This window comes from Triticum dicoccoides, chromosome 3B (genome assembly GCF_002162155.2).
Source record: "Triticum dicoccoides isolate Atlit2015 ecotype Zavitan chromosome 3B, WEW_v2.0, whole genome shotgun sequence".
NCBI lineage: Eukaryota > Viridiplantae > Streptophyta > Magnoliopsida > Poales > Poaceae > Triticum > Triticum dicoccoides.
Genome location: NC_041385.1, coordinates 679,232,170 through 679,258,787, shown reverse-complemented (window position 1 = coordinate 679,258,787; position 26,618 = coordinate 679,232,170). Strand labels below are relative to the sequence as shown.

The window sequence follows — 26,618 nt, the reverse complement described above, 5'->3', positions numbered from 1 at the left end:
TTAAAAATCCTATGGGAAGGATCAATTATGTTCTTATTGTTGCAAATAGAAATTTGGTGCCCGTAGATTTTATCGTTCTTGATATAGATTGCAATCTTTCTTGCCCTATTATTCTTGGTAGACCTTTCCTTAGAACGATTGGTGCGATTATTGATATGAAGGAAGGGAACATTAGATTCCAATTTCCCTTAAAGAAAGGCATGGAGCACTTTCCAAGAAAGAAATTCAAATTACCTTATGAATCTATCATGCGTGCTACTTATGAATTTAGTGCCAAAGATGGCACTCGTTAGATCTATCTTCGCTTTTATGCCTAGCTAGGGGCGTTAAACAATAGCGCTAGTTGGGAGGCAACCCAATTTTCTTTATGTTTTTTGTTTTTGCTCCTGTTTAGTAATAAATTTTGCATCTACTCTCTTTTTATATGTATTTTTATCTTTTAGTTAGTGTTTGTGCCAAGTAGAACCTATAGGATAAACTATGATGATGGTTGATTTGATTCTGCTGAAAAACAGAAACTTTGCACTCACAAGAAAAAATTCAATAAATCACAGAAACGTGATTTTGCATTGATTATTTTTTCTTCTGATCAATAAACAAATTGTCCAGCACGTCCTATTTTGGTAGTATTTTTAGAGTTCCAGAAGTTTGCGTTAGTTACAGATTGCTACAGACTGTTCTGTTTTTGACAGATTCTGTTTTTTGTTTGTTGTTTGCTTATTTCAATGCATCTATGTCTAGTAAATTAGTTTATAAACCATAAGGAAGTTGGAATACAGTAGGTTTAACACAAAAATAAATAAAGAATGAGTTCATTGCAGTACCTTATGTGGTGGTTTTGTTTTCTTTCACTAACGGAGCTTATAAGATTTCCTGTTGAGTCTTGTGTTGTGAAGTTTTTCAAGTTTTGGGTGAAGCTTTTGTGGACTATGGAATAAAGGGTGGCAAGAGCCTAAGCTTGGGGATGCCCATGGCACCCCAATATATTCAAGAATATCCAAAAGCCTAAGCTTGGGGATGCCCCAGGAAGGCATCCCCTCTTTCGTCTTCGTTCATTGGTAACTTTACTTTGAGCTATATTTTTATTCGCTACATGATATGTGTTTTGCTTGGAGCGTCGTGTATTATATTAGTCTTTGCTTTTTAATTTTACCACAATCATCCTTGCTGTACACACCTTTTTGGTAGAAGCCTATTTTATTATAATTTGCTAGAATACTCTATGTGCTTCACTTATATCTTTTGAGCTTGATAGTTTTTGCTCTAGTGCTTCACTTATATCTTTTAGAGCACGATGGTGTCTTAATTTTGAAGAAATTGCTAGCCTCTCATGCTTCACTTATATTATTTTGCGAGTCTTTTAGAACAGCATGGTATTTGCTATTATCATAAAGTTGGTCCTAGAATGATGGGCATCCAAGTTGGGTATAATAAAAACTATCATAGGAAGTGAATTGGATGCTATGATCAACTTGATACTTGATAATTGTTTTGAGATATGGAGGTAGTGATATTAAAGTCATGCTAGTTGGGTGATTATGAATTCAAAGAATGCTTGTGTTGAAGTTAGCAAGTCCCGTAGCATGCACGTATGGTTAAAGTTGTGTAACAAATTTGAAACATGAAGTGTACCTGGCTTGTGCATCCTTATGAGTGGCGGTCGGGGACGAGCGATGGTCTTTTCCTACCAATCTATCCCCCTAGGAGCATGCGCTTAGTACTTGATTTTTGATGACTTCTAAATTTTTGCAATAAGTATATGAGTTCTTTTGTCTAATGTTGAGTCCATGGATTATACGCACTTTTACCTTTCCGCCTTTGCTAGCCTCTTCGGTACCATGCATTGCCCTTTCTCACCTTGAGAGTTGGTGCAAACTTCGCCGGTGAATCCAAACCCCGTGATACGATACGCTCTATCACACATAAACCTCCCTATATCTTCCTCAAAACAGCCACCATACCTACCTATTATGGCATTTCCATAGCCATTCCGAGATATATTGACATGCAACTTTCCATCGTTCCGTTCATCATCATGACATACTTTACTTTTGTCATATTGCCATTGCATGATCATGTAGTTGACATCGTATTTGTGGCAAAGCCACCATGCATTATTTTTCATACATGTCACTCTTGATTCATTGCACCATCCTGGTACACCGCCAGAGGCATTCATGTAGAGTCATATCTTGTTCTAGTTTCGAGTTGTAATTCTTGTGTTGTAATCAATAGAAGTGTGATGATCATCATTATTAGAGCATTGCCCAAAGAAAAAGAAAAAGAAAAAAAAGAAAAAAAAGAAGAAGAAAATAAAAAGGGCAACGTTACTATCTCTTTTTCCACACTTGTGCTTCAAAGTAGCACCTTGTTCTCCATATAGTGAGTCTCATATATTGTGCCTCAAAGTAGCACCATGTTTTTCATATAGTGAGTCTCATAGATTGTCTTTTTCATACTAGTGGGAATTTTTCATTATAGAACTTGGCTTGTATATTCCTACCATGGGCTTCCTCAAATGCCCTAGGTCTTCGTGAGCAAGCAAGTTGGATGCACACCCACTAGTTTTCTTTTTCTGAGCATTCATTTATAGCTCTAGTGCATCCCTTGCATGGCAATCCCTACTCCTCATGTTGACATCAATTGATGGGCATCTCCATAGCCCGTTGATTATCCTCGTCAATGTGAGACTTTCTCCTTTTTTGTCTTCTCCACACAATCCCCATCATCATATTCTATTCCACCCATAGTGCTATACCCATGGCTCACGCTCATGTATTGCGTGAAGGTTGAAAAAGTTTGAGATTATTTAAGTATGAAACAATTGCTTGGCTTGTCATCGGGGGTATAGAAGTTGGGAACATCTTTGTGTGACGAAAATGAAGCATAGCCTAACTATATGATTTTGTAGGGATGAACTTTCTTTCGCCATGTTATTTTGAGAAGACATGATTACTTTGATTAGTATGCTTGAAGTGTTACTATTTCTTTTATCAATATGATCTTTTATTTTGTATTCATTTGGATCTGAACATTCATGCCACAATAAAGAAAATTACATTATGAATTGTGCTAGGTAGCATTCCACATCAAAAATTCTCTTTTTATCATTTACCTACTTGAGGACGAGCAGGAATTAAGCTTGGGGATGCTTGATACGTCTCCAACGTATCTATAATTTTTGATTGTTCCATGCTATTATATTACCCCTTTTGGATGTTTATGGGCTTTATTTTACACATTTATATCATTTTTGGGACTAACCTACTAACCGGAGGCCCAGCCCATATTGCTGTTTTTTGCCTATTTCAGTATTCCGAAGAAAAGGAATATCAAACGGAGTCCAGACGGAATGAAACCTTCGGGAGCGTGATTTTTGGAACGAACGTGATCCGGAGAGCTTGGAGTGCAAGTCAAGAAGCTCCCGAGGACCCCACGAGATAGGGGGCCACGCCCCCCCTGTAGGGCGCGCCCCCTGTCTCGTGGGCCCCTCGGGCGGCCACCGACGTACTTCTTCCTCCTATATATACCTATGTACCCCAAAAACAACCAGGGGCACCATGAAACACAATTTCCACCGCCGTAACCTTCTGTATCCGCGAGATCTCATCTTGGAGCCTTCGCCGGCACTCTGCCAGAGGGGGAATCGACCACGGAGGGCTTCTACATCAACATCCTTGCCCCTCCGATGAGTTGTGAGTAGTTTACCACAGACCTACGGGTCCATAGTTATTAGCTAGATGGCTTCTTATCTCTTTTTGTATCTCAATACAATGTTCTCCCCCTCTCTTGTGGAGATCTATTCGATGTAAAATCTTTTTGCGGTGTGTTTGTCGAGATCCGATGAATTGTGGGTTTATGATCAAGTTTATCTATGAATAATATTTGAATCTTCTCTGAATTCTTTTATGTATGATTGAGTTATCTTTGCAAGTCTGTTCGAATTACCAGTTTGGTTTGGCCTACTGGATTAGTCTTTCTTGCCATGGGAGAAGTGCTTAGCTTTGTTTTCAATCTTGCGGTGTCCTTACCCAGTGACAGAAAGGGTTGCAAGGCACGTATTGTATTGTTGCCATCGAGGATAACAAGATGGGGTTTATATCATATTGCATGAGTTTATCCCTCTACATCATGTCATCTTGCTTAATGCGTTACTCTGTTCTTATGAACTTAATACTCTAGATGCAGGCAGGAGTCGGTCGATGTGTGGAGTAATAGTAGTAGATTTAGGCAGGAGTCGGTCTACTTGTTATGGACGTGATGCCTATATACATGATCATGCCTAGATAATCTCATAACTATGCTCTTTTCTATCAATTGCTCGACAGTAATTTGTTCACCCACCGTAATACTTATGCTATCTTGAGAGAAGCCTCTAGTGAAACCTATGGCCCCCGGGTCTATCTCTTATCATATTTGCTTTCAATCTACTTTTATTTTCATCTTTACCTTTTGCATCTATATTATAAAATACCAAAAATATATTTATCTTATCATACTATCTTTATTAGATCTCACTTTCGCAAGTGGCCGTGGAGGGATTGACAACCCCTTTATTGCGTTGGTTGCGTGTTCTCAGTTTGTTTGTGTAGGTGCGTGGGACTTTTGAGGAGCCTCCTACTGGATTGATACCTTGGTTCTCAAAACTGAGGGAAATACTTACGCTACACTTGCTGCATCACCCTCTCCTCTTCGAGGAAAACCAACGCAAGCTCAAGACGTAGCAGTGATTCATAATCAAGTGATTCCCAAAACCCAACAACATGGAGTTTCTTCATGCGCTTTACACTGATATGACCTAAACGACAGTGCCACAAATAAGTTGTGCTATCATTATCAACTTTGCATCTTTGGGCTTCAATATTATGAACATGTGTATCATCACGATCGAGATTCAACAAAAATTAACCACTCAGCAAGGGTGCATGACCATAAAAGATAGTACTCATATAAATAAAACAACCATTATTCTCTCATTTAAATGAATAGCCATCTCGCATCAAACTAGATCCAGATATAATGTTCATGCTCAACGCTGGCACCAAATAACAATTATTCAGGTCTAAAACTAATCCCGAAGGTAGATGTAGGGGTAGCGTGATGACGGTGATCACATCGACCTTGGAACCATTTCCCACATGCATCGTCACCTCGTCCTTAGCCAATCTTCATTTAATCTGTAGCCCCTATGTCGAGTTGCAAATATGAGCAACAAAACCAGTATCAAATACCCAGGCGCTACTACGAGCATTAGTAAGGTACACATCAATAACATGTATATCCAATATACCTTTCACTTTTCCATCCTTCTTATCCGCCAAATACTTGGGGCAGTTTCGCTTCCAGTGACCAGTCCCTTTGCAGTATAAGCACTCAGTTTCAGGCTTAGGTCTAGACTTGGGTTTCTTCTCTTAAGCAACAACTTTCTTGTCGTTCTTCTTGAAGTTCCCCTTCTTCCCTTTACCCTTTTTCTTGAAACTAGTGGTCTTGTTGACCATCAACACTTGATGCTCCTTTTTGATTTCTACCTCCGTAGCCTTTAGCATTGCAAAGAGCTCGGGAATAGTCTTGTTCATCCCTTGCATATTATAGTTCATCACGAAGCCTCTATAGCTTGGTGGTAGTGATCGAAGAACTCTATCAATGACACTATCATCAGGAAGATTAACTCCTAGCTGAGTCAAATGGTTATGGTACCCAGACATTCTGAGTATGTGTTCACTGACAGAACTATTCTCCTCCATTTTGCAGCTATAGAACTTGTTGGAGACTTCATATCTCTCAACTCGGCCATTTGCTTGAAATATTAACTTCAACTCTTGGAACATCTCATATGCTCCATGACGTTCAAAACATCTTTGAAGTCCCGATTCTAAGCCATAAAGCATGGAACACTGAACTATCAAGTAGTCACCAGCTTTGCTCTGCCGAACGTTCTTAATGTCATCAGTAGCATCTGCAGTAGGCCTGGCACGCAGCGGTGCTTGTAGGATGTAATTCTTCTATGCAGCAATGAGGATAATCCTCAAGTTACGGACCCAGTCCGTATAGTTGCTGCCATCATCTTTCAACTTAGCTTTCTCTAGGAACGCATTAAAATTCAAAGGAACGGTTGCACAGGAGATTGATCTACAATAACATAGACATGCAAAATAACTATCAGAACTAAGTTCATGATAAATTAAAGTTCAATTAATCATATTACTTAAGAACTCCCACTTAGATAGACATCCCTCTAGTCATCTAAATGATCACGTGATCCAAATCAACTAAACCATGTCCGATCATCACGTGAGATGGAGTAGTTTTCAATGGTGAACTTCACTATGTTGATCATATCTACTATATGATTCACGTTCGACCTTTCGGCCTCAGTGTTCCAAGGCCATATCTGCATATGCTAGGCTCGTCAAGTTTAACCCGAGTATTATGCATGTGCAAAACTGTCTTGCACCCATTGAATGTGAACGTAGAGCTTATCGCACCCGATCATCACGTGGTGCCTCGGCACGACGAACTATAGCAACGACGCATACTCAGGGAGAACACTTATACCTTGAAATTTAGTAAGGTATCATCTTATAATGCTACTGTCGTACTAACCAAATTAGATGCATAAAAGATAAACATCACATGCAATAAAAATATGTGACTTGATATGGCCATCATCATCTTGCGCTCATGATCTCCATCACCGAAGCATCGTCATGATCTCCATCACCACCGGCGCGACACCTTAATCTCCATCGTAGCATCATTGTCGTCTCGCCAACTATTGTTTCTACGACTATCGCTACCGCCTAGTGATAAAGTAAAACAATTACATGGCGATTGCATTGCATACAATAAAGCGACAACCATATGGCTCCTGCCAGTTGCCGATAACTTTGTTACAAAACATGATCATCTCATACAACAATTTATATCACATCATGTCTTGACCATATCACATCACAGCAAGCCCTGCAAAAACAAGTTAGACGTCCTCTACTTTGTTGTTGCAAGTTTTACGTGGCTGCTACGGGCTTCTAGCAAGAACTGTTCTTACCTACACATTAAGACCACAATGATTTTTCGTTAAGTGTGCTGTTTTAACCTTCAACAAGGACTGGCCGTAGTCAAACTCGATTCAACTAAAGTTGGACAGAAACAAACACCCGCTAGCCACCTATGTGCAAAAGCACGTCGGTAGAACCAGTCTCATGAACGCGGTCATGTAATGTCGTCCTGGGCCGCTTCATCCAACAATACCGCCGAATCAAAGTAAGACTTTAGTGGTAAGCAATATGACTATTATCGCCCACAACTCTTTGTGTTCTACCCATGCATAAAACATCTACGCATAGACCTGGCTCGGATGCCACTGTTGGGGAACGTAGTAATTTCAAAATTTAGGTGATGCATAGCAACCAGAGGGGAGAGTATGTCCACGTACCCTCGTAGACCAAAAGCGGAAGCATTTCAATAACGCGGTTGATGTAGTCGAACTTCTTCGCGGTCCAACCGATCCAAGTACCAAACATACGGCGCCTCCGCATTTAGCACACGTTCAGCTCGATGACGTCCCTCGTGCTCTTGATCTAGTTGAGGACGAGGGTGAGTTCTGTCAGCACGACAGCGTGGCAACGATGACGATGATGTTACCGGCGTAGGGCTTCACTTAAGCTCTATGATGGTATGATCGAGGTGTGTAACTGTGGAGGGGGCACCGCACACGGTTAAGAGAAACTTGTGTGTTCTAGGGTGCCCCCCTACCCCCGTATATAAAGGAGCAAGGGGGAGGCCAGCTAGCCCTAGGGAGCGCCCAAGGAGAGGGAGTCCTACTAGGACTACTAGTCCTAGTAGGATTCTATCACAAGGAAGAGAGGGGGAAGGAAGGAGAGGGAGAGGGAGTAGGAAAGGGGGCGCCGCCCCCTTCCCTTGTCCTATTCAGACTCCAAGGGGGGGCGGCTTGCCTTGGGTGCCCTCCTCTCTCTCCATTAAGGCCCATGGTGTCCCATTAATTCCCCGAGGGGGTTCCGGTAATCCCTCCGGCACTTCGGTTTTACCCGAAACTTCCCGGAACACTTCCGATGTCCGAATAACATGGTCCAATATATCAATATTTATGTCTTGACCATTTCGAGACTCCTCGTCACGTCCGTAATCTCATCTGGGACTCCGAACAAACTTCGGTCATCAAAAACACTTAAATCATAATACATATCGTCATCGAACGTTAAGCGTGCGGATCCTACGGGTTTGAGAACTATAGACATGACCGAGACACATTTTCGATCAATAACCAATAGCGGAACCTGGATGCTCATATTGGCTCCTACATATTCTACGAAGATCTTTATGGGTCAAACTGCATAACAACATACGATGTTCCCTTTGTCATCAGTAGGTTACTTGCCCGAGATTCGATCGTCGGTATCATCATACCTAGTTCATTACCGGCAAGTCTCTTTACTCGTTCCATAATACTTCATCCCGCAACTAACTCATTAGTAACATTGCTTGCAAGGCTTATAGTGATGAGCATTACCGAGAGGGTCCAGAGATACCTCTGCGAAACACAGAGTGAAAAATCCTAATCTCGATCTATGCCAACCCAACAAACACCTTTGGAGACACCTGTAGAGCATCTTTATAATCACCCATTTACGTTGTGACGTTTGATAGCACACAAGGTGTTCCTCCGGTATTCGGGAGTTGCATAATCTCATAGTCTGAGGAACATGTATAAGACATGAAGAAAGCAGTAGCAATGAAACTGTAACGATCATAATGCTAAGCTAATGGATGGGTCATGTCCATCAAATCATTCTCCTAATGATGTGATCCCATTCATCAAATGACAACACATGTCTATGGTTAGGAAGCATAACCATCTTTGATTAATGAGCTAGTCTAGTAGAGGCATACTAGGGACACTATGTTTTGTCTATGTATTCACACATGTATTAAGTTTCTGGTTCATACAATTCTAGTATGAATAATAAACATTATCATGAAATAAGGAAATAAATAATAACTTCATACAATTCTAGTATGAATAATAAACATTATCATGAAATAAGGAAATAAATAATAACTTTACTATTTCCTCTAGGGGATATTTCCTTCACCTTATCCTTATTTTCCTTGGAGGTATTTGTGTCGGGAGGTTTTGTAAATAAAACATAAGACACATTATCCATGGAAACCTTAGCACTATCGAGTTGCTTTTTATCATAGCCCCTTTGATTTCCAGCAGTGATCCAAGAATAGTGTTGATTAACATCGTTAAAAACTTGTTGGATCATATCTAAAACGGGGACTTGCTTTTTAAGATTCTCATCAAAGATTTGGTTACCTCCAAGCAAATGTCTCATAGCATAATCACTATTATAAAGAATTTCATCAATCATAGGTTTTTCAGTATTCATGCCATAAAAATCAAAGATTTCCCTAGCTTCCCGTATTATGTAGTCAAATTCATTCATCAAAACAAGAGTGGCTAACTTTTTAGCTTTAGGATTCTTTATAACGGGCAACTCATAGAACAATCTTTGGAAGGTGGGATGAGCACGAATAAATCTAGTTTCAAGTTTCAGAACAAGTGCCGAAATAGCTTGTGCATAAGATTTAGTCCTTTTAAGTATAGGAATATCATCAAGACTTAGTTTCCTGACACAATTGAAAAATTCTTGGATATGTTCTTTTCCCATAAAATCCCCTTGCCCCAAGACAAAAGTTTTGGCATCCATATTACCCGTACGCTCCATTTTAGGAGTTAGACCATCATCTGTTTCTGCCATACCAAAGTCACTCATGGTGACGAGTTCAAGCAAATAAGATATCTGACAAGAAAAACGGCGAATGAAAAAGAGGTCGAATAAAACGACAAATTTTTGTGAAGTGGGGGAGAGGGAAATGAGAGGCAAATGGCAAATAATGTAAATTGCGAGGAGATGAGATTTGTGATTAGGAACCTGGTTGATGTTGAAGATCCTCCCCGACAACGGCGCCATATATTCCTTTTGATGTCTGCTAGAACTACGTCAGTATTTCCCCAAAGAGGAAGGGATGATGCAGTATAGCGACAATAGGTATTTCCCTCAGTGATGAGACCAAGGTTATTGAACCAGTAGGAGAACCTCCTCACACCACGTAAACATCACCTGCACACAAATAACAAACTCTCACAACCCGACGTGTTAAAGGGGTTGTCAATCCCTTTCGGGTACGGCGCCTCAAGATAGGCAAATAACATGAGGTAAAAGTGGTATATAGGATAAATAGATCGCAGAACAAATAAATTGCAGCAAAAGTTTTTTGGTATTTTTGGTTTAATAGATCTGAAAATAAATGCAAAGGAAGATAGATCGCAAAGGAAAATATGATGAAAAGAGACCCGGGGGCCATAGGTTTCACTAGTGGCTTCTCTCGAGAAAAATAGCAAACAGTGGGAAAACAATTACTGTTGGGCAATTGATAGAACTTCAAATAATCATGACGATATCTAGGCAATGATAATTATATAGGCATCACGTCCAATATTAGTAGACCGAGTCCTGCCTGCATCTACTACTATTACTCCACACATCGACCGCTATCCAGCATGCATCTAGTGTATTAAGTTCATGGAGAAACGGAGTAATGCAATAAGAATGGTGACATGATGTAGACAAGATCTATTTATGTAGAAATAGACCCCATCTTGTTATCCTTAATAGCAATGATACAGATGTGTCGTTTCCCTTTCTGTCATTGGGATCAAGCACCGTAAGATCGAACCCATCACAAAGCACCTCTTCCCATTGCAATATAAATAGATCAAGTTGGCCAAAAAAACCCAAATATCGGAGAAGAAATACGAGGCTATAATCAATCACGCATATAAGAGATTAAAAAAGACTCAAATAACTTTCATGGATAAAAACATAGATCTGATCATAAACTCAAAGTTCATCGGATCCCAACAAACACACCGCAAAAAGACTTACATCATATGGATCTCCAAGAGACCATTGCATTGATAATCAAGAGAGAGAGAGAGAGAGGAAGCCATCTAGCTACTAACTACGGACCTGTAGGTCTACAAAGAACTACTCACGCATCATCGGAGAGGCACCAATGGACATGATGCACCCCTCCGAGATGGTGTCTAGATTGGATCTGGTGTTTCTGGACTCTGCGGCAGCTGGAATTGATTTTCGTCGACTCCCCTAGGGTTTCTAGAATATTGGGGTATTTATAGAGCAAAGAGGCGGTTTAGGGGGCACCCGAGGTGGGCATAACCCACCAGGGCGCGCCTGGGCCTCCAGGCATGCCCTAGTGGGTTGTGCTCTCCTCGGAGCAACCCCTAGGTGCTTTCCTGGCCCACTGGATGTCTTCTGGCCCAAAAAAATCCTCAAAAAGTTTCGCTGTGTTTGGACTCCATTTGGTATTGATTTTGTGTGATGTAAAAAACATGCAAAAAACAACAACTGGCACTGGGCACTGTGTCAATAGGTTAGTACCAAAAAATGATATAAAATGATTGTAAAACATCCAAGAATGATAATATAACAACATGGAAAAATAAAAAATTATAGATATGTTGGAGACGTGTCAGTTACATAGGGTGGAAATCCTCTAGTATATATAGGTCAGAGGGGAGGGATAGGGCAGCCACCAAAGGGGAAGGAGGCCCCTTGGTGCGCCAACCTTGTGGGGGAGTCCTACTCCCTCCCCAAGTAGGATTCGCCCCCCCCCCCCCAATTAGGAAGAGGGGGGCACTTCCACTTGGGCCCTTGTGGCCCAAGTTGCCTTCCACCTTTTGGACTTATTAGGCCCATTGATATTAAATTAAATATATATTTGTTCTAAACATTTTCAGATAATTATATATATATATATATGTGTGTGTGTGTGTGTGTGTGTGTAGGGAAAATCCATCCTACCACCCGGTGGTAGTTACCCCACATGCCTCATATACTAGCATGTGGTACTATATATATTATTTTATTATTTTAAATATGTTCATATACTATATCTAAGATATTTCAAAACAAGTTACATGAAAAAAATGGATATGAGCCCATAGTTTTTGTTATATTTGTGAAATATGTACATATTTGTACGAAAAAAGAGCATACTCAAAGAATGGTACATACTACCTAAAAATTTGTATATATACTACCTAATCATTGTTATATACTACATACTACACGTACATACTCTCGGTTTCGACAGATACTATATAGAACATACAAAACGCAAGTGATGGTAACTACCACTGCTTGTAGGAAACATTTGTCCTATAAATATAAATAAATAAATATATATATATATATATATATATATATATATATATATATATATAATTTAACATACCCAGAAACATTTTCCACCGGTATATATTAATCGGTAATACCCGGTATTACCCGATATTCACCAAAACCCTTCTGGTGACCCCGAAACACTTCGTAACCTCTCAGAACTATTCCAGATATTAATGAAACAATTCCACAAATATATTATCATCACTCCCGTCCTACTAACACTCAGCGGATTGTGATTACCTTAAACTTGTGACCCTGTAAGTTCGGTAACCATAGACATGAACGAAACCCCTTCGTTCAATGACCGATAGCGGAACCGTGGACATCGATATCGGTCCCTATGATTACACAAATGATATTCGAGTGAACCTTTGGTTATCATGTGATGTTCCCTTTGCTTCATGATACTTCACAAAACTCGGTGTGCATCGGTATCCTCATCACCATGCTCACTAAACTGTTGCTCTCGTTACCGGTTTTGTTCTTCTTTCTCGTTGACGTGTTCCGGCATCCCCGGGACGTAGTCACCTGTGTCTGGCCAGACGATGATGGATGCCATGACACTGAGAGGGCCCTAAGAATATCTCCCCATCGTTGGAGGAGCAAATCCCACTCTCGATTTGTCCGGTCACTTGTCAAACTTTCCGGTGTGCCTGAAAGTTGTCATTATGGTCACCTTGTTACAAATGACGTTTGAGCAACCCCAAAGCCCACCGTCCGGTAGGAAGTGACCGAGACACTCTCATGGTCTGAGGAACTAAAACACATGCTAACACCCACGTGTTATAACAGATGATTTCAGATGATATGATCACATAGTATAACAGACAAATATTGGGTCGATCCAATATGATTGTTCTTCTAACGGCATACCCTCAATGTTGTTTTAGGACTATTGTTACACTTAACGATATCCTAAGATCCGGAAAACATGATCACCAAACAAAACTTGAGACGGTACTAGAGGCGAGACAGGGAACCTATTGTTTACCTTTTATCATTCCACACATGCATATGCGTTTTCAACCGAATCGCATATTCCAGGATCATAGCAGTTATAGCATGGAATATAAACTCTTAACTATGAATAATGAAAATATAATAATACAATATTGCCTTTAGGGCATATTTCCAACAATGTTTACCTCTTTCAAACAGTCCTACTCCACATCAATTGCATGGCCAGCCTTAATGCTTCTCTGATTGCCAAAATTTCAGATTCAAACACATCATTGCATGAAAATAGATGTGTGCACGAACAAAAAATGATGCCACCAGAAGCATCCCTTAAAATGATGCCCGTCCCTCCAATACCATCCAAAAAGGAACCATCAATATTAAGTTTAACCCGGCCATCAAGCGAAAACTTCCATATGATGTGATCCATATAAGGCCCACTATTGTATGTTGGTATGACATGTGGATAGCATGTTTGAACACGAGCTTTTCCTTTGGCATGGTCATCATGAAGTAAGTACCAACATCTAGGTAACAAAACATATGGAAGCGCATTATTAGGATGCCAATTTTGGAGTAGAGAGAAATAAGCCATAGAAAAAAATTACTCGCAAAAAAGGGAAAAAGTATTGGAAAAAATATCAACGCCCGAGAGATTCAAAACTTTCAAAAGAAAGTGCTCCTATCATATGTTCCAAAGTGACCTTTTGATAATTATGAAGTAAGTACCAACACCTAGGCAACGAAACACTGGAAAGTGGAAACATATTATTATGAAGCCAAATTTGGAGTAGATAGAAATAAGCCACAGAGAAAACAAATATTACTCATAGAAAGAAAGGAAAAATTATTGATAGGAAAAGTTACTTTTTGATCATTATGATAGTGATCTAAATGCTCTTATATCCAACACCTAGGTAACGAAACACCGGAAAGTGGAAATGCATTTATTATGAAGCTAAATTTGGACTAGAAAGTTTTCTTTCTTCCACTTTCTCCCCGTGGAAGAAAGAAGACCCTTTAACTAGGGTTTCTCGTGCCTCCCGCCGGTGCCGCCGTCGGTCTACCTCATCTCTTGTGGTCTCAGGGCTATAGAAGCATGGTGGATCCCGACCTTTGCCGGTGGGAGGGCTCCGTTTCTTCATGCTTTTTTGAGTTTTGTTAGGGTTTGTGTACTGCTCAGAGAGGCGAGGTGGCGGTGGCTCTCTCTTCGGTAGATCCACGTGGATCATGCCTTCGTTCGTCTGTGTTCATGCGTCTACAGGTTGGATCCATCCGATCTACATTTCTCTTCATTGGCGGTGGTTGTTGTTATGGTTCATTGGTGCAATGGGGCCTTAGCACGATGACTTTCCGACTGTCCACTATAACAAGGTTTGCCTGACTCTGATGAGGGAGGGGCGAAGATGGCGGCGCGCCTTCCGCTCACTTCAATGTTTGGAGTCTCTCTAGGTGGTCTATGGACCTAGATGTATTTTTCGCTTATGATCTTTTTTGTACTATCTTGACACTTGATGAATAGATTAGAAAATTTTCTCGCAAGTTTTTTCTTGGAGTAGATAGAAATAAGCCACAAAAAAAATTATTACTCTCTAAAAGAAGGAAAAAAAAATTGGTACAAAAAGAATATATCGACGCCTGAGAGATTCGAACTCTCATGGGGAAACCCCATGTACTTAGCAGGCACACGCCTTAACCACTCGGCCAAAGCGTCTTTGTTGATGCTGTTGCAATCTTCCATCTTTTAATAGGCACAACATCTAACCCTGATTCGTTCCTCGAAACCCCCACCAGCCAAGACACAGCAATCAGAGCATGGACAGCGGTGGCGTGCGGCCATCGCTTCCGTCCACGGCGGCGGCGGGAGGAACCTCCGTCCCGGACAAGCCTCGTGACGCGCGTGTGGTGCGGGAGCTCCTCCGGTCGATGGGGCTCGGCGAGGGCGATGTAAGTACTGCAGTGCTTACGATGGGCGTCAACCAAGAGAGAAGGCGTAATCAAGTGAAGAAGAAGGCGTAACCAAGGCGCGGGAGAGTTCAAATGTGTGGAGTGGGCATTTGGGCTTCAGGCCTTGTAATAGTTGGGCCATGGGCCTTGTAAAGTGAAAGCTAGACTGGTGGATATAACCAGCCAGCCAGGTAGCGTGTGAAAGGCATCGAAAAGGAAATGGATCATTCTGAGCCGCTGGCTCTTCTCTTCCTCCTCTTGCTGTCTTCTCTCCTCTCTGTCCCCAAATTCAAATCCTATCCTACCAATCCTACCTCCGATCGCCGGCGGCGAAACCGTTCGACCCCAGGTCGTGACAGTCTGGTATTCAGAGCCACCGCTTCCGCCCACGCGCCCTAATTTTTTTCCTCGATTCGTACCCAGCAAATCTGATGCGAAGGTTTCAGATCGCTCTCGGGCTTGATCTGAGTAATTCCGGACCTGAGGTGGGTTGAATTGGGGGAAAGCCGCCGCCACGACGACATTCAAGCCTAACCCGCAAACTAGGTTCCTGGCGGACGAGATGGAGGCGTTCCAGGAACGGATGCTCAAGGAATTCGCCGTGCTCCGCGAGAACCAGAGCAAATTGGCGGTCATGGATGACATCTGTGCGAAGCTGGCATCGCTGGATGCGAAGCTCACAGAGCAAGCAGCACGCCTGGATCAAGTGCACGTCAAGGTCGATCTCTCCTGCGACACGTTGGGGCAAGTGCAGCAGGGGCAGCTTCATGCGACGAGAGGAGACAAGACCACGGGGCAGGGCGAGAGCTCTTCGCCCACAGCATCTGAGGTTTCCGATGGGATCCTCGGTGCAGGACCGCGTTACAGGCAACCACCACCACCAGTCCAGGTACCTGCTACACTGCCCATTGTTCAGTTGCCCGTGCCGATTGCAGTCGAGGAGAATGGTAACAAGCGCCAATGGATGCCTAAGATGGATTTTTCGAGGTTTGATGGTTCGGATGTGCAGATTTGGTTAGATAGATGCGAGGCTTTCTTCCAGTTGTATCACATACCTGCAAATTTCAAAGTTACTTCTGCTTCTCTGTACCTGACGGATAACGCTGCACATTGGTATCAAGCATTCAAGCAGACTGCAGCGTTCCATACTTGGGAACAATTCTGTGAGGCCATTCTGAAGGAATTTGATGTGGATGTTTACCGTCAGAAGATGAAGGAGTTGATGCTGCTCAAGCAGACAGGTACTGTCGAAGAATATAAGCACCAGTTCCTGCACTTAGTGTATACGGTCAGGTTGTATGAGCCAACAATCAACAACACATTCCTGATCACTCGCTTTGTGATGGGACTGAAGGACGAACTTCGTGCTGGGGTGGAAGTTCAGATACCTACAACAATACAAATGGCTGCCTTGTATGCCTCAGTTCAGGAAGGGTTACTGCTGCAACAAAAAACTCCTAAACCACCTTTCTCCAAAAACTCTTATACAAAGAGTGACAGTAAACCTTAGCTGGCCACATGTGACTTGTGGAAAGCAAAGTAGCTCAAGGAGTACAGGCGTGCTAATGGGTTATGTTACAAGTGTGGGGAGAAGTTCATGCCAGGTCACATGTGTAATCAACCCACTGTTCAAACAGGTCAGCTCAAGGCTGCAGAAATGGTGGATCCCCATGAGATCATCTCGGATGCAGTATTAGATGCTTTGGTGACTGCTGGCCATGAGGAATGTGCAGCTATCTCAGCAACAGCTTTGTCAGGAGCACCTCACCCTAGAACAATTCAGTTGAGGGCATTGGTTGGGAATCAGGTTGTGCTCATTCTGATAGATTCAGGCAGTACTCACTCATTTGTGGATCAGGCCTTACTGAGCAGGATTTCTGTGACTACAACAAAGTTACCAGTGCCAATGCAAGTCAGAGTTGCTAATGGAAATCTGGTGAAGTGCACTGAATGTGTCCCTCAATTAACCTGGTGGTTGAAGGGGCATATTTTCACTAGTCCTATGCATGTTTTTCCCTTGGGTGGTCATGACATTATTCTGGGTATAGATTGGCTTGAGCAATGGGGCGTTATGCAGTGCCACTGGGCAGCAAAGTGGATAAAATTCCAATATGAAGGACAAGAAGTCAGACTGCAAGGAGTGTTGCCAGTACAGTAAGACCACATTGAGGAAATATCAGCTGAGCAATTACTTAAATGGGAAAAGGGTAATGATGTGTGGGCAACAGCACTTCTGAACCGCATTACTATGGAACCTGCTGTAGAAATTCCTCCTGCAGTACAACAAATCTTAAATAGAAACAAAGAAGTATTTCAAGAACCAAAGACACTTCCTCCTCACAGAGCCTTGGATCATGCCATCCACTTGAAACCTGATGCGGTACCAGTAAACTGTAGACCATACAGGTATTCTCCTTTGCAAAAGGATGAAATAGAGAGGCAGGTATCTGAAATGTTACAAGCAGGGCTGATTACTCCTAGCATAAGTCCTTTTGCTTCTCCTGTTTTGTTGGTAAAGAAGAAAGATGGAACTTGGAGATTTTGTGTGGATTATAGAAGGCTGAATGACCTGACAATCAAAAGTAAATTTCCTTTGCCTGTGATTGATGAATTATTGGATGAATTAGGGGGCTCCAAATGGTTTTCCAAGTTGGACCTTCGAGCTGGGTATCATCAGATCAGGATGAAAGAGGAAGATGAGCACAAGACTACATTTAAAACTCACCATGGCCAGTTTCAGTTCAGAGTTGTTCCATTTGGGCTAGCCACTGCTCCAGGCACATTCCAATGTGTTATGAACTTTGTGTTTGCAGGACCAAATAGGAAGTTTGTATTAGTGTTTATGGATGATATTCTAGTGTTCAGTCAGACTTTTGAGGAACATTTAGAACACTTACAGATTGTGTTTGATCTTCTGAAAGAGCACCAGTTCTATGTGAAGGAAAGCAAGTGTGCTTTTGCACAACAGGCTATGGAATACCCGGGCCACATTATTTCCGATCAAGGAGTGGCCACTGACCCAGCGAAAACAGAAGCTATGGTGAATTGGCCTGTTCCTACATCAGACACTGAGTTGAGGGGATTTTTGGGATTAACAGGATATTACAGAAAATTTGTTAAGAACTATGGTCTGCTTGCCAAACCCCTGACTCCTTTGCTGAAGAAACAGTCTTTTGTGTGGTCTGAATCTGCTCAGCAGGCTTTCCAACAGTTGAAGAGTGCTATGGCAACTACTCCAGTACTTGCCCTGCCTGATTTCAACAAGACATTTATAGTAGAGACAGACGCTTGCAACACTGGAGTGGGTGCTGTGCTTACTCAGGAAGGTCACCCTGTGGCTTATTACAGTAAAGCATTGGGAGTGGTCAGTCAAAAACTTCAATATATGAAAAAGAGTTCCTAGCTATCATGATGGCAGTGGATAGGTGGAGATCATATCTGTCTCGAGCACCGTTTATTATTAAGACGGATCATCAGAGCTTGTGTCACTTGGGGGACCAAAATTTGACCTCAGATCTTCAGAGAAAAGCAATGACAAAGTTAGTGGGGCTACAATTCAGCATTCAATGCAAAAAGGGAGTGGAAAATACTGCAGCAGACGCTTTGTCAAGAGTGGCTCATTTGTTTGTGGCACAGGCAGTATCCACTAGCAAACCTGTGTGGATTCAGGAAATTCTCAATTCATATACTGTAGACCCTAATGCTCAAATTATGCTACAGAAGTTAGCAGTGGACAACAAGGCTTATCTTGGGTTTCAACTACAGGAAGGCCTCATTAAACAAGAAGGGAAGATATGGGTGGGAGCAAATACAGGCTTGCAGACCAAGTTAATACAGGCTTTCCACTCAAGTCCAATAGGTGGTCACTCTGGCATTTTGCCAACTTATCACAGAGTGAAACAGTTGTTTAGCTGGTCAGGTATGAAAGCAGATGTGGAAAGTTTTGTCAAGCAATGCAGTGTGTGTCAGCAAGCTAAGCATGAACTTTGCAAAAGTCCTGGAATGCTGCAACCACTTCCTATACCTGACAGTCCTTGGCAATCAATTAGTATGGACTTTATTGAAGGATTACCAAAATCTGATGGCTATAATGCAATTCTTGTTGTGGTCGATCGACTGACCAAAGTGAGTCATTTCCTCCCCTTGAAACACCCCTTCACTGCTGCTTCTGTTGCCAAAGTCTTTCTCAATACCATTGTCACGCTGCATGGGTTACCACTGGTGATCGTATCAGACAGAGATAAGATTTTCATGAGTGCATTTTGGAAGGAGCTGTTCGGAGTGTGGGGTACATAATTGCACATGAGCACAGCTTACCATCCCCAAACGGATGGGCAAATAGAGCGTGTTAATCAGTGCCTGGAAATGTATTTACGCTGTTCTGTGAATGAGTTTCCAGCTAAATGGTCCACTTGGTTGTCGCAAGCTGAGTTTTGGTACAACACCACGTACCATTGTTCCTTGGGTTGTACTCCTTACAAAGCTCTGTATGGCCATGATCCGAACATTGGACAGTTGTTGGGTCACAACTCTTTGCTCAATACAGATGTGCAAACCTGGTTGACTGAACACCAGCACCATACTGCAGCATTGAGGGACCATTTGGCTCGCGCTCAGTGCAAGTACAAACATTTTGCAGATCGGAAAAGATCAGAACGTGTGTTTGCTGTGGGTGAGATGGTTTATTTGCGTCTCCAGCCGTATACACAATCTACAGTGGTCAACAGGCCATGTCCCAAACTTGCACTCAAGTACTTCGGGCCATACAAAGTGTTGGACAAAATTGGAGAAGCAGCTTACCGACTTGAATTACCCAGAGGCAGTCAGGTACACCCGGTTTTCCATGTCTCCCAGCTCAAAGGGCATGTTCCTGATCATACACCCGTCTTCGTCAATTTGGCCAAGCCAGTGGATCTGTCCGTACCTGGCATAATTCCAGAGGCAGTGCTTGATCGACGATTGGTGAAAAAGGGGAACAACTCTCACTTGCCAGTGCTGATAAAATGGGCTACAGTACCACCATCGTCGGCCACATGGGAAGATTATGACGTGCTCAAGGCGCGTTACCCAGCTGCACCAGCTTGGGGACAAGCTGGTTCTTTAGGGGCGGGTACTGTAAGTACTGCAATGCTTACGATGGGCGTCAACCAAGAGAGAAGGCGTAATCAAGTGAAGAAGAAGGCGTAACCAAGGCGCGGGAGAGTTCAAATGTGTGGAGTGGGCATTTGGGCTTAAGGCCTTGTAATAGTTGGGCCATGGGCCTTGTAAAGTGAAAGCTAGACTGGTGGATATAACCAGCCAGCCAGGTAGCGTGTGAAAGGCATCGAAAAGGAAATAGATCATTCTGAGCCGCTGGCTCTTCTCTTCCTCCTCTCGCTGTCTTCTCTCCTCTCCGTCCCCAAATTCAAATCCTATCCTACCAATCCTACCTCCGATCGCCGGCGGCGAAACCGTCCGACCCCAGGTCGTGACAGGCGAGTACGAGCCGCGCGTCGTGCACCAGTTCCTGGACCTGGCCTACCGCTACGTCGGGGACGTGCTCGGCGACGCCCAGGTCTACGCCGACCACGCAGCCAAGCCCCAGCTCGACGCCGACGACGTCCGCCTCGCCATCCAGGCCAAGGTCAACTTCTCCTTCTCCCAGCCGCCGCCCCGCGAGGTAAGAGTACGACCAATCTCACCAGAACCCCTAGTATATTATCCTCGTTAGATTCCGAAATTTACTAGGTTCCGTAGCTTCATCATACGATCTGGTGCACGACACGCAACGGCCCTGCTGCTACCTTCCTCAATTGGTGAATGACGAAACAATCTCCTATGAACCTATCAGATTCAGAGGGAGTAATGTTGTGGCCACCAGTAGTCCAGTTGGGGAGATAGTAAGAATAGTAGAGGATGTGCAGATGTGTCGCGGAACAAATAATCTCCATACAAGAAATCATTTCAGTTAATTGCTGGTTCTTGGCTGAGAGATATTTCTTGGGAAAATTTAAATTTCAAATAAGGTTGGATTTATTAATAGAATACATTATTCAGTAAGAGATTCGGTTAGAAGCCATCATCCACAACGAAGAGATACGGTTTTGAATCCTTCAGCTAACGAAACATTATTCTGTCTACACTTGTAGCCGTCTGAGGGACCAACATATCAGTCAGTTTTACACTGAAATTATAAGGAAAACATAGGAGGGAATGTGGGATTCGAACCCAGATTCATCCCCAAATTCTCAACCTCTCAAGTAGTACTAGTACTCTAGCACCCTACCATGAGGACCAAGATGACTCCTTTATCCTTTAGGAAGTTGGAACCAACCGAACTTTTGCCAATTTGGTAGGTAACCAGGGAATGCCGACATTTAAATCCCTGGGTGTAGCTAGTAGCAGAGGATGCAAGGAGAGTCCAGTGGCAGCTGATTAACGTTCAATTTAATCCATGTGTTGTTATGAATGTTCAGCTGAGCCCATGGCTCATTTGGAAAGTTGAATGCTTATCTGCTCAAGGGTTCAAAATCTTAGGAATCATGTGCCGCTAGTAGTTCCATTTACACAATGTAACCTTTGAGAAGAGAACCAATCAAGAAATAAATACCCTCTTTTGTTAGTGCAGATATGCTGCTGGTGCTGCAGCAGCTGTCTTACTGTTGGAATTGGAAACAACAAGAACACTCGGTTTCCTTATTAGTTGGCTTTACTCTAGATATATTATGTGTATTATCGTTAGATTGGAAGACTCTCATGGGATGGGTCAAATCAAATAATCACATACAAGGGAGAGCATCTGTTAGAGCCTCTAGACCGGAGGGTATTCCTGTAGCCAGAAGGTGCTAGAGGGTTAACAAGGCACCGTGGCCAGCGCAGATCAGAAAGGTAACAGCGTAGTGGGGGAATAGTGATTAGGGAAGACTTCATTATTGATAACTTGCATCAGTCGCTGCAGCTAGGGGACCTTTATATAGGAGACTCAAGACTAGTGCCCTGGACGGGTACAAACTCAAACTGCTGCAGAACAGGACTGCTGCAGGTTCTATTGAAATGACTCTTAACTTAGGGAACGAAATATCCTTTCCTTAATAGACTCTTAGCGGATTCCAACTCAGGTGTGGCTGTTGTGGCCTGTGGGCTTCATTGGAACCCCCCACATAAACATTCCGTAGTAGGAAACGATTTTTGGGAATGCGCATGGCTAGATTTTTATAACAAGAAGAAACGAACAGGGTATGATTCTTAATGTGTACATGGCTGGCATCTGAAGATATATACCTAAAATGTTGATGAATCATATTAAGGTAGTACAAAAATATTAGAGATTGAGGGTCATGCACAAGTGTACTCACTTGCGTGTTAGCTGCTAGGTGCAGGTAAAGAAGATCTTGCATGGATAAAGGGCATGAGCAACTCATGCGGCTATGTGTCACGCCCAGTATGCGACCCTATCCAAAAGGAACTCGAAGGTCCCACCAAGGATAGACCCGCATATCGAAACGCTTTTGCAAGGTGGATATCATTACATCAACATTACATAATAGATGGGGATACATACAAGAGGCATACAATGCCGCATGAATACAACATTACAATACATCAGAGCATCATCCGACTACGGATGAAACACAAACAGAAACTCAAACGACATCCACCCTGCTAGCCCAGGCTGCCGACCTGGAACCTATCCCCTGATCGAAGAAGCAGCAGAAGAAGAACTCAACGCAAGCAAGCATCGCTCTCGCGTCATGATCATCGCATAACCTGTACCTGCAACTGTTGTTGTAGTAATCTGTGAGCCACGAGGACTCAGCAATCCCGTTACCATGGGTATCAAGACTAGCAAAGCTTAAAGGGAATGGAAGGGGTAAAGTGGTGAGGCTGCAGCAGCGACTAAGCATGATATGGTGGCTAACATACGCAAATCAGAGCGAGAAGAGAGCAAAAGGAACGGTCGTGAAACTAGCAATGATCAAGAAGTGATCCTGAACTCCTACTTACGTCAAACATAACCCAGAAACCGTGTTCACTTCCCGGACTCCGCCGAGAAGAGACCATCACGGTTACACATGCGGTTGATGCGTTTTAATTCGGATCTGGTGTCAAGTTATCTACAACCGAACATTAACAAATTCCCATCTGCCTATAACCGCAGGCACGGCTTTTGAAAGATTATACCCTGCAGGGGTGTCCCAACTTAGCCCATGACAAGCTCTCGCGATCAACGAAGGAATAGACCTTCTCCCAGGAAGACCCGATCAGACTCGAAATCCCGGTTTACAAGACATTTCGACAATGGTAAAACTAGACCAGCAAAGCCGCCTGATGCGCCGACAAATCCCGATAGGAGCTGCACATATCTCGTTCTCAGGGCAACACCGGATGAGACTAGCTACGAGTAAAACCAACCCTCAAGTTGCCCCGAGGTGGCCCCGCAGGCAGCTTAGTTCGGACCAACACTTAGACAAGCACTGGCCCGGGGGGGCTAAAATAAAGATGACCCTTGGGTTGGCCGACCCAAGGGAAAGGATAGGTGGTGGTGAGGCAAATGGTAAAACCAAGGTTGGGCCTTGCTGGAGGAGTTTTATTCAAAGCGAACTGTCAAGGGGGTCCCATAAATCACCCGACCGCGTAAGGAACGCAAAATTCGGGAACATAACACCGGTATGACGGAAACTAGGGCGGCAAGAGTGGAACAAAACACTTGGCAAAAGGCCGAGTCTTCCACCCTTTACCAAGTATATAGATGCATTAATAATATAAGAGATATTATGATATCCCAACCAAAATCCTGTCCACCATGGAGAAATCTTCAACTTCACCTACAACTAGCAACGCTATAAGAGGGGCTGAGCAAAAGCGGTAACATAGCCAAACAATGGTTTGCGTAGGAAAAGTGTCAAAGGTTAGAGGTTCATGGCAATTTGGGATGGCTTGATAAACAGGTGATAGGTAGCGCAACATAGCGGTAGAACGAAACAAATAGCATAGCAATGATAGTAGTGAGATCCAGGGTAGCGGTCATCTTGCCTGAAATCCCGCAAGGAAGAAGAGCGAGTCCATGAAGAAGACGAACGGATGAAGCCAAACCAAGCGTAGACGAACGAATCCTCACGATCGCAACGAAATAGGAACTATCGAAAAGAAGCACACAACATAGTAAACACACCACACATGAACAAGGCATGATGCACAACAAGCATGATGCATGACAAAGCTACATGAAGCTACTCATGGCAAGAGATGATGCAAATAAGAACAACACATCAAGGCAAGTTTAAATGAGGCCGGGAACAACATATAACAATTCCGGTAAGTCCTCATATGCATATTTCGAAATTGGTCCAGATCTAGAAAAACCTTATGTTCAAGTTGTTAAACATCAAGTTAAGATGCACAAGGATAATCTACATGAGATTCTAGTCAAGTTACATATAAAGTTCATTAGATTCGGAGCTACGGCTTAGAAGATATGAGCAAACCAAGTTAAACATGGCATTGATGCAAAATGCACCCAAACATCAAGCAAACACCTCAAAACAAGGATGCAACATGATAATATGAAACTACATGCAATTCTAAGCAAGTTTCGTATAGAGCACACTCAAAACGGAGCAACGGTTCAACACACGCACTCTATACAAGTTTAAAGGACAAGTTGTCCAAAACAGCAACTAGGCATATTGCAAGCATCAAAACAACAAGCTACAGCATCTCAACATGAAAACAAAAGACATGAGCATGATCTACAGGTAAAGCATAACAAAACATGAACACTAAGATATCTCCAGAAATCACTAGAACATGCTCAAACACACATGATAAGATTGCAAGTTATAACAATTTCAGACTTTGCAGAAAATAACATCACGATGCAATGTTCAGAGCTATCAAACAACATGTTACAGGAACTTATCATGGCAAACAAAGGAATGGCATGAATCTACTAAATGCATAGATCAAAAGTCCCTTACTGACCATAAGTCAAAAGGGGACAGAAAATATGATGGCACCCATGTAAACATGGCAAGTTATTATACAGATTCAAACATGGCAGGAACATAATTATGAAGGCATGTAGATGAGCTTGTACCACTCACCACAGAGCAATACATGGCATGGCAAGGCAACCAACAGTAAGAAGGCATATTTGTGAAGCTAAGCATGGCAATATCAAGGTCATAGGGTGCATGGATCACTAGGAAAACACATGGAAACAACTGAAGTTAATGTAAACAGGATGACATCAACATTATGAAGCAACTTTGGAGCAAGATATGAACAAGCTACAGCAACCTATAAATACAACCAGGGGCATGGATGGATAGAGGATGACATGTAGATCAAAACATATTTATAGCACATCTCCAGATTATGCATAGAATGATTAGTAGCAACATGTTTATATAGCATCACGAAATAAAAGATTCAGCCTAGCAAAACAGCAACATCATGAACCCTACTTAACAAGCTTGAATCACTCACCACAAGTCATTGCATGACAAGATAAGCATAGCATCATCAAGAAGACATGTTTGTGAAACAATCCAAGTCAAGAACAAGTCCATAGCATGCAAGGATCAACTATAGCAACATTGGCCAAATTGAATAACATGTAAACAATCTGCCAGGAAACATTTTGAAGCAAAAGTAGAGCACTCAAATGACATGCTAGACTACTCCATAATTGCAACAAAGGGCATGAATGGATAGACAATAATCATATGTTCAAAACACCCTTACTGAAGTATCTCAAAATATGCATGGATCTCTCTGCGGCATGAAGTTTACATGGCATGAAAATAACAGCAGAACAGGGACTAAAATCAGCAACATCACGATGCCTAGTTTGCATTCTTGTGCTAGTCACCACATTGATCACAAAAATACATGGTAAGCACCTCTGTAAAGAAGACATGGCATAATTCAAAACACATGTAGACATCAACCTCATAGGATGCACACATCAATCACGGCAAAAATGACAAAAGAGCTCGTTCTGATAACAGACAGCAGAAAACATTATGAAGCACTCTTACAGTGATGATTCAGGCATCAAGATGAGCCCAAATGAATATGATGCAATGGAATGACATGATGTACTCGTCGAGACGAACAATTTGACATATTACACGCATAAAACGGAGCTACAGATGCAGAGATATAGCAGGTCAAACATGGCATAATTATTGCAAAATATCAGGGACTTAGCAAATTCGGGGAAGGAGAAAAATCAACCTCTCGGCACGGATTTTGATGCAGCGCGGATCTCTCCGGAGGGACTCGCCGGAGAAGACGCCGGAGAGGAGGGAGACGGCCGGGGACGGACGGATCCGGCCGGGGTCGACGCGGGGGCGCCGCGGGGGCGTCGGATCTCGCCGGAGCGAGGACGGGGCGCGCCGGCTCCGGCGGAGCTCGGCGAGGCGAGGCGCGGGCGGA

General features: G+C 42.8%; 1 protein-coding gene and 1 non-coding gene across 3 annotated transcripts in view; one reads left to right on the top strand and one right to left on the bottom strand.

Moving 5' to 3' along the window:
* Nucleotides 1-14,882: 14,882 nt before the first annotated feature.
* TRNAS-GCU lies at nt 14,883-14,964 on the bottom strand. Its single transcript has one exon. It is a non-coding gene; the product is annotated as a tRNA-Ser (tRNA).
* Nucleotides 14,965-15,065: 101 nt separating this feature from the next.
* Nucleotides 15,066-26,618, top strand: part of LOC119281820 (transcription initiation factor TFIID subunit 9-like) — a 21,260-nt gene continuing 9,707 nt past the window's right edge. Inside the window, exons 1-2 of one of the 2 annotated variants that reach the window (XM_037562243.1) lie at nt 15,066-15,197; nt 20,677-20,856. In XM_037562243.1, the coding sequence (XP_037418140.1) occupies nt 15,066-15,197; nt 20,677-20,856 (312 nt within the window). Of the gene's footprint in view, nt 15,198-20,671; nt 20,857-26,618 lie in introns of both variants that reach the window. The other variant, XM_037562244.1, reaches the window with a different exon arrangement.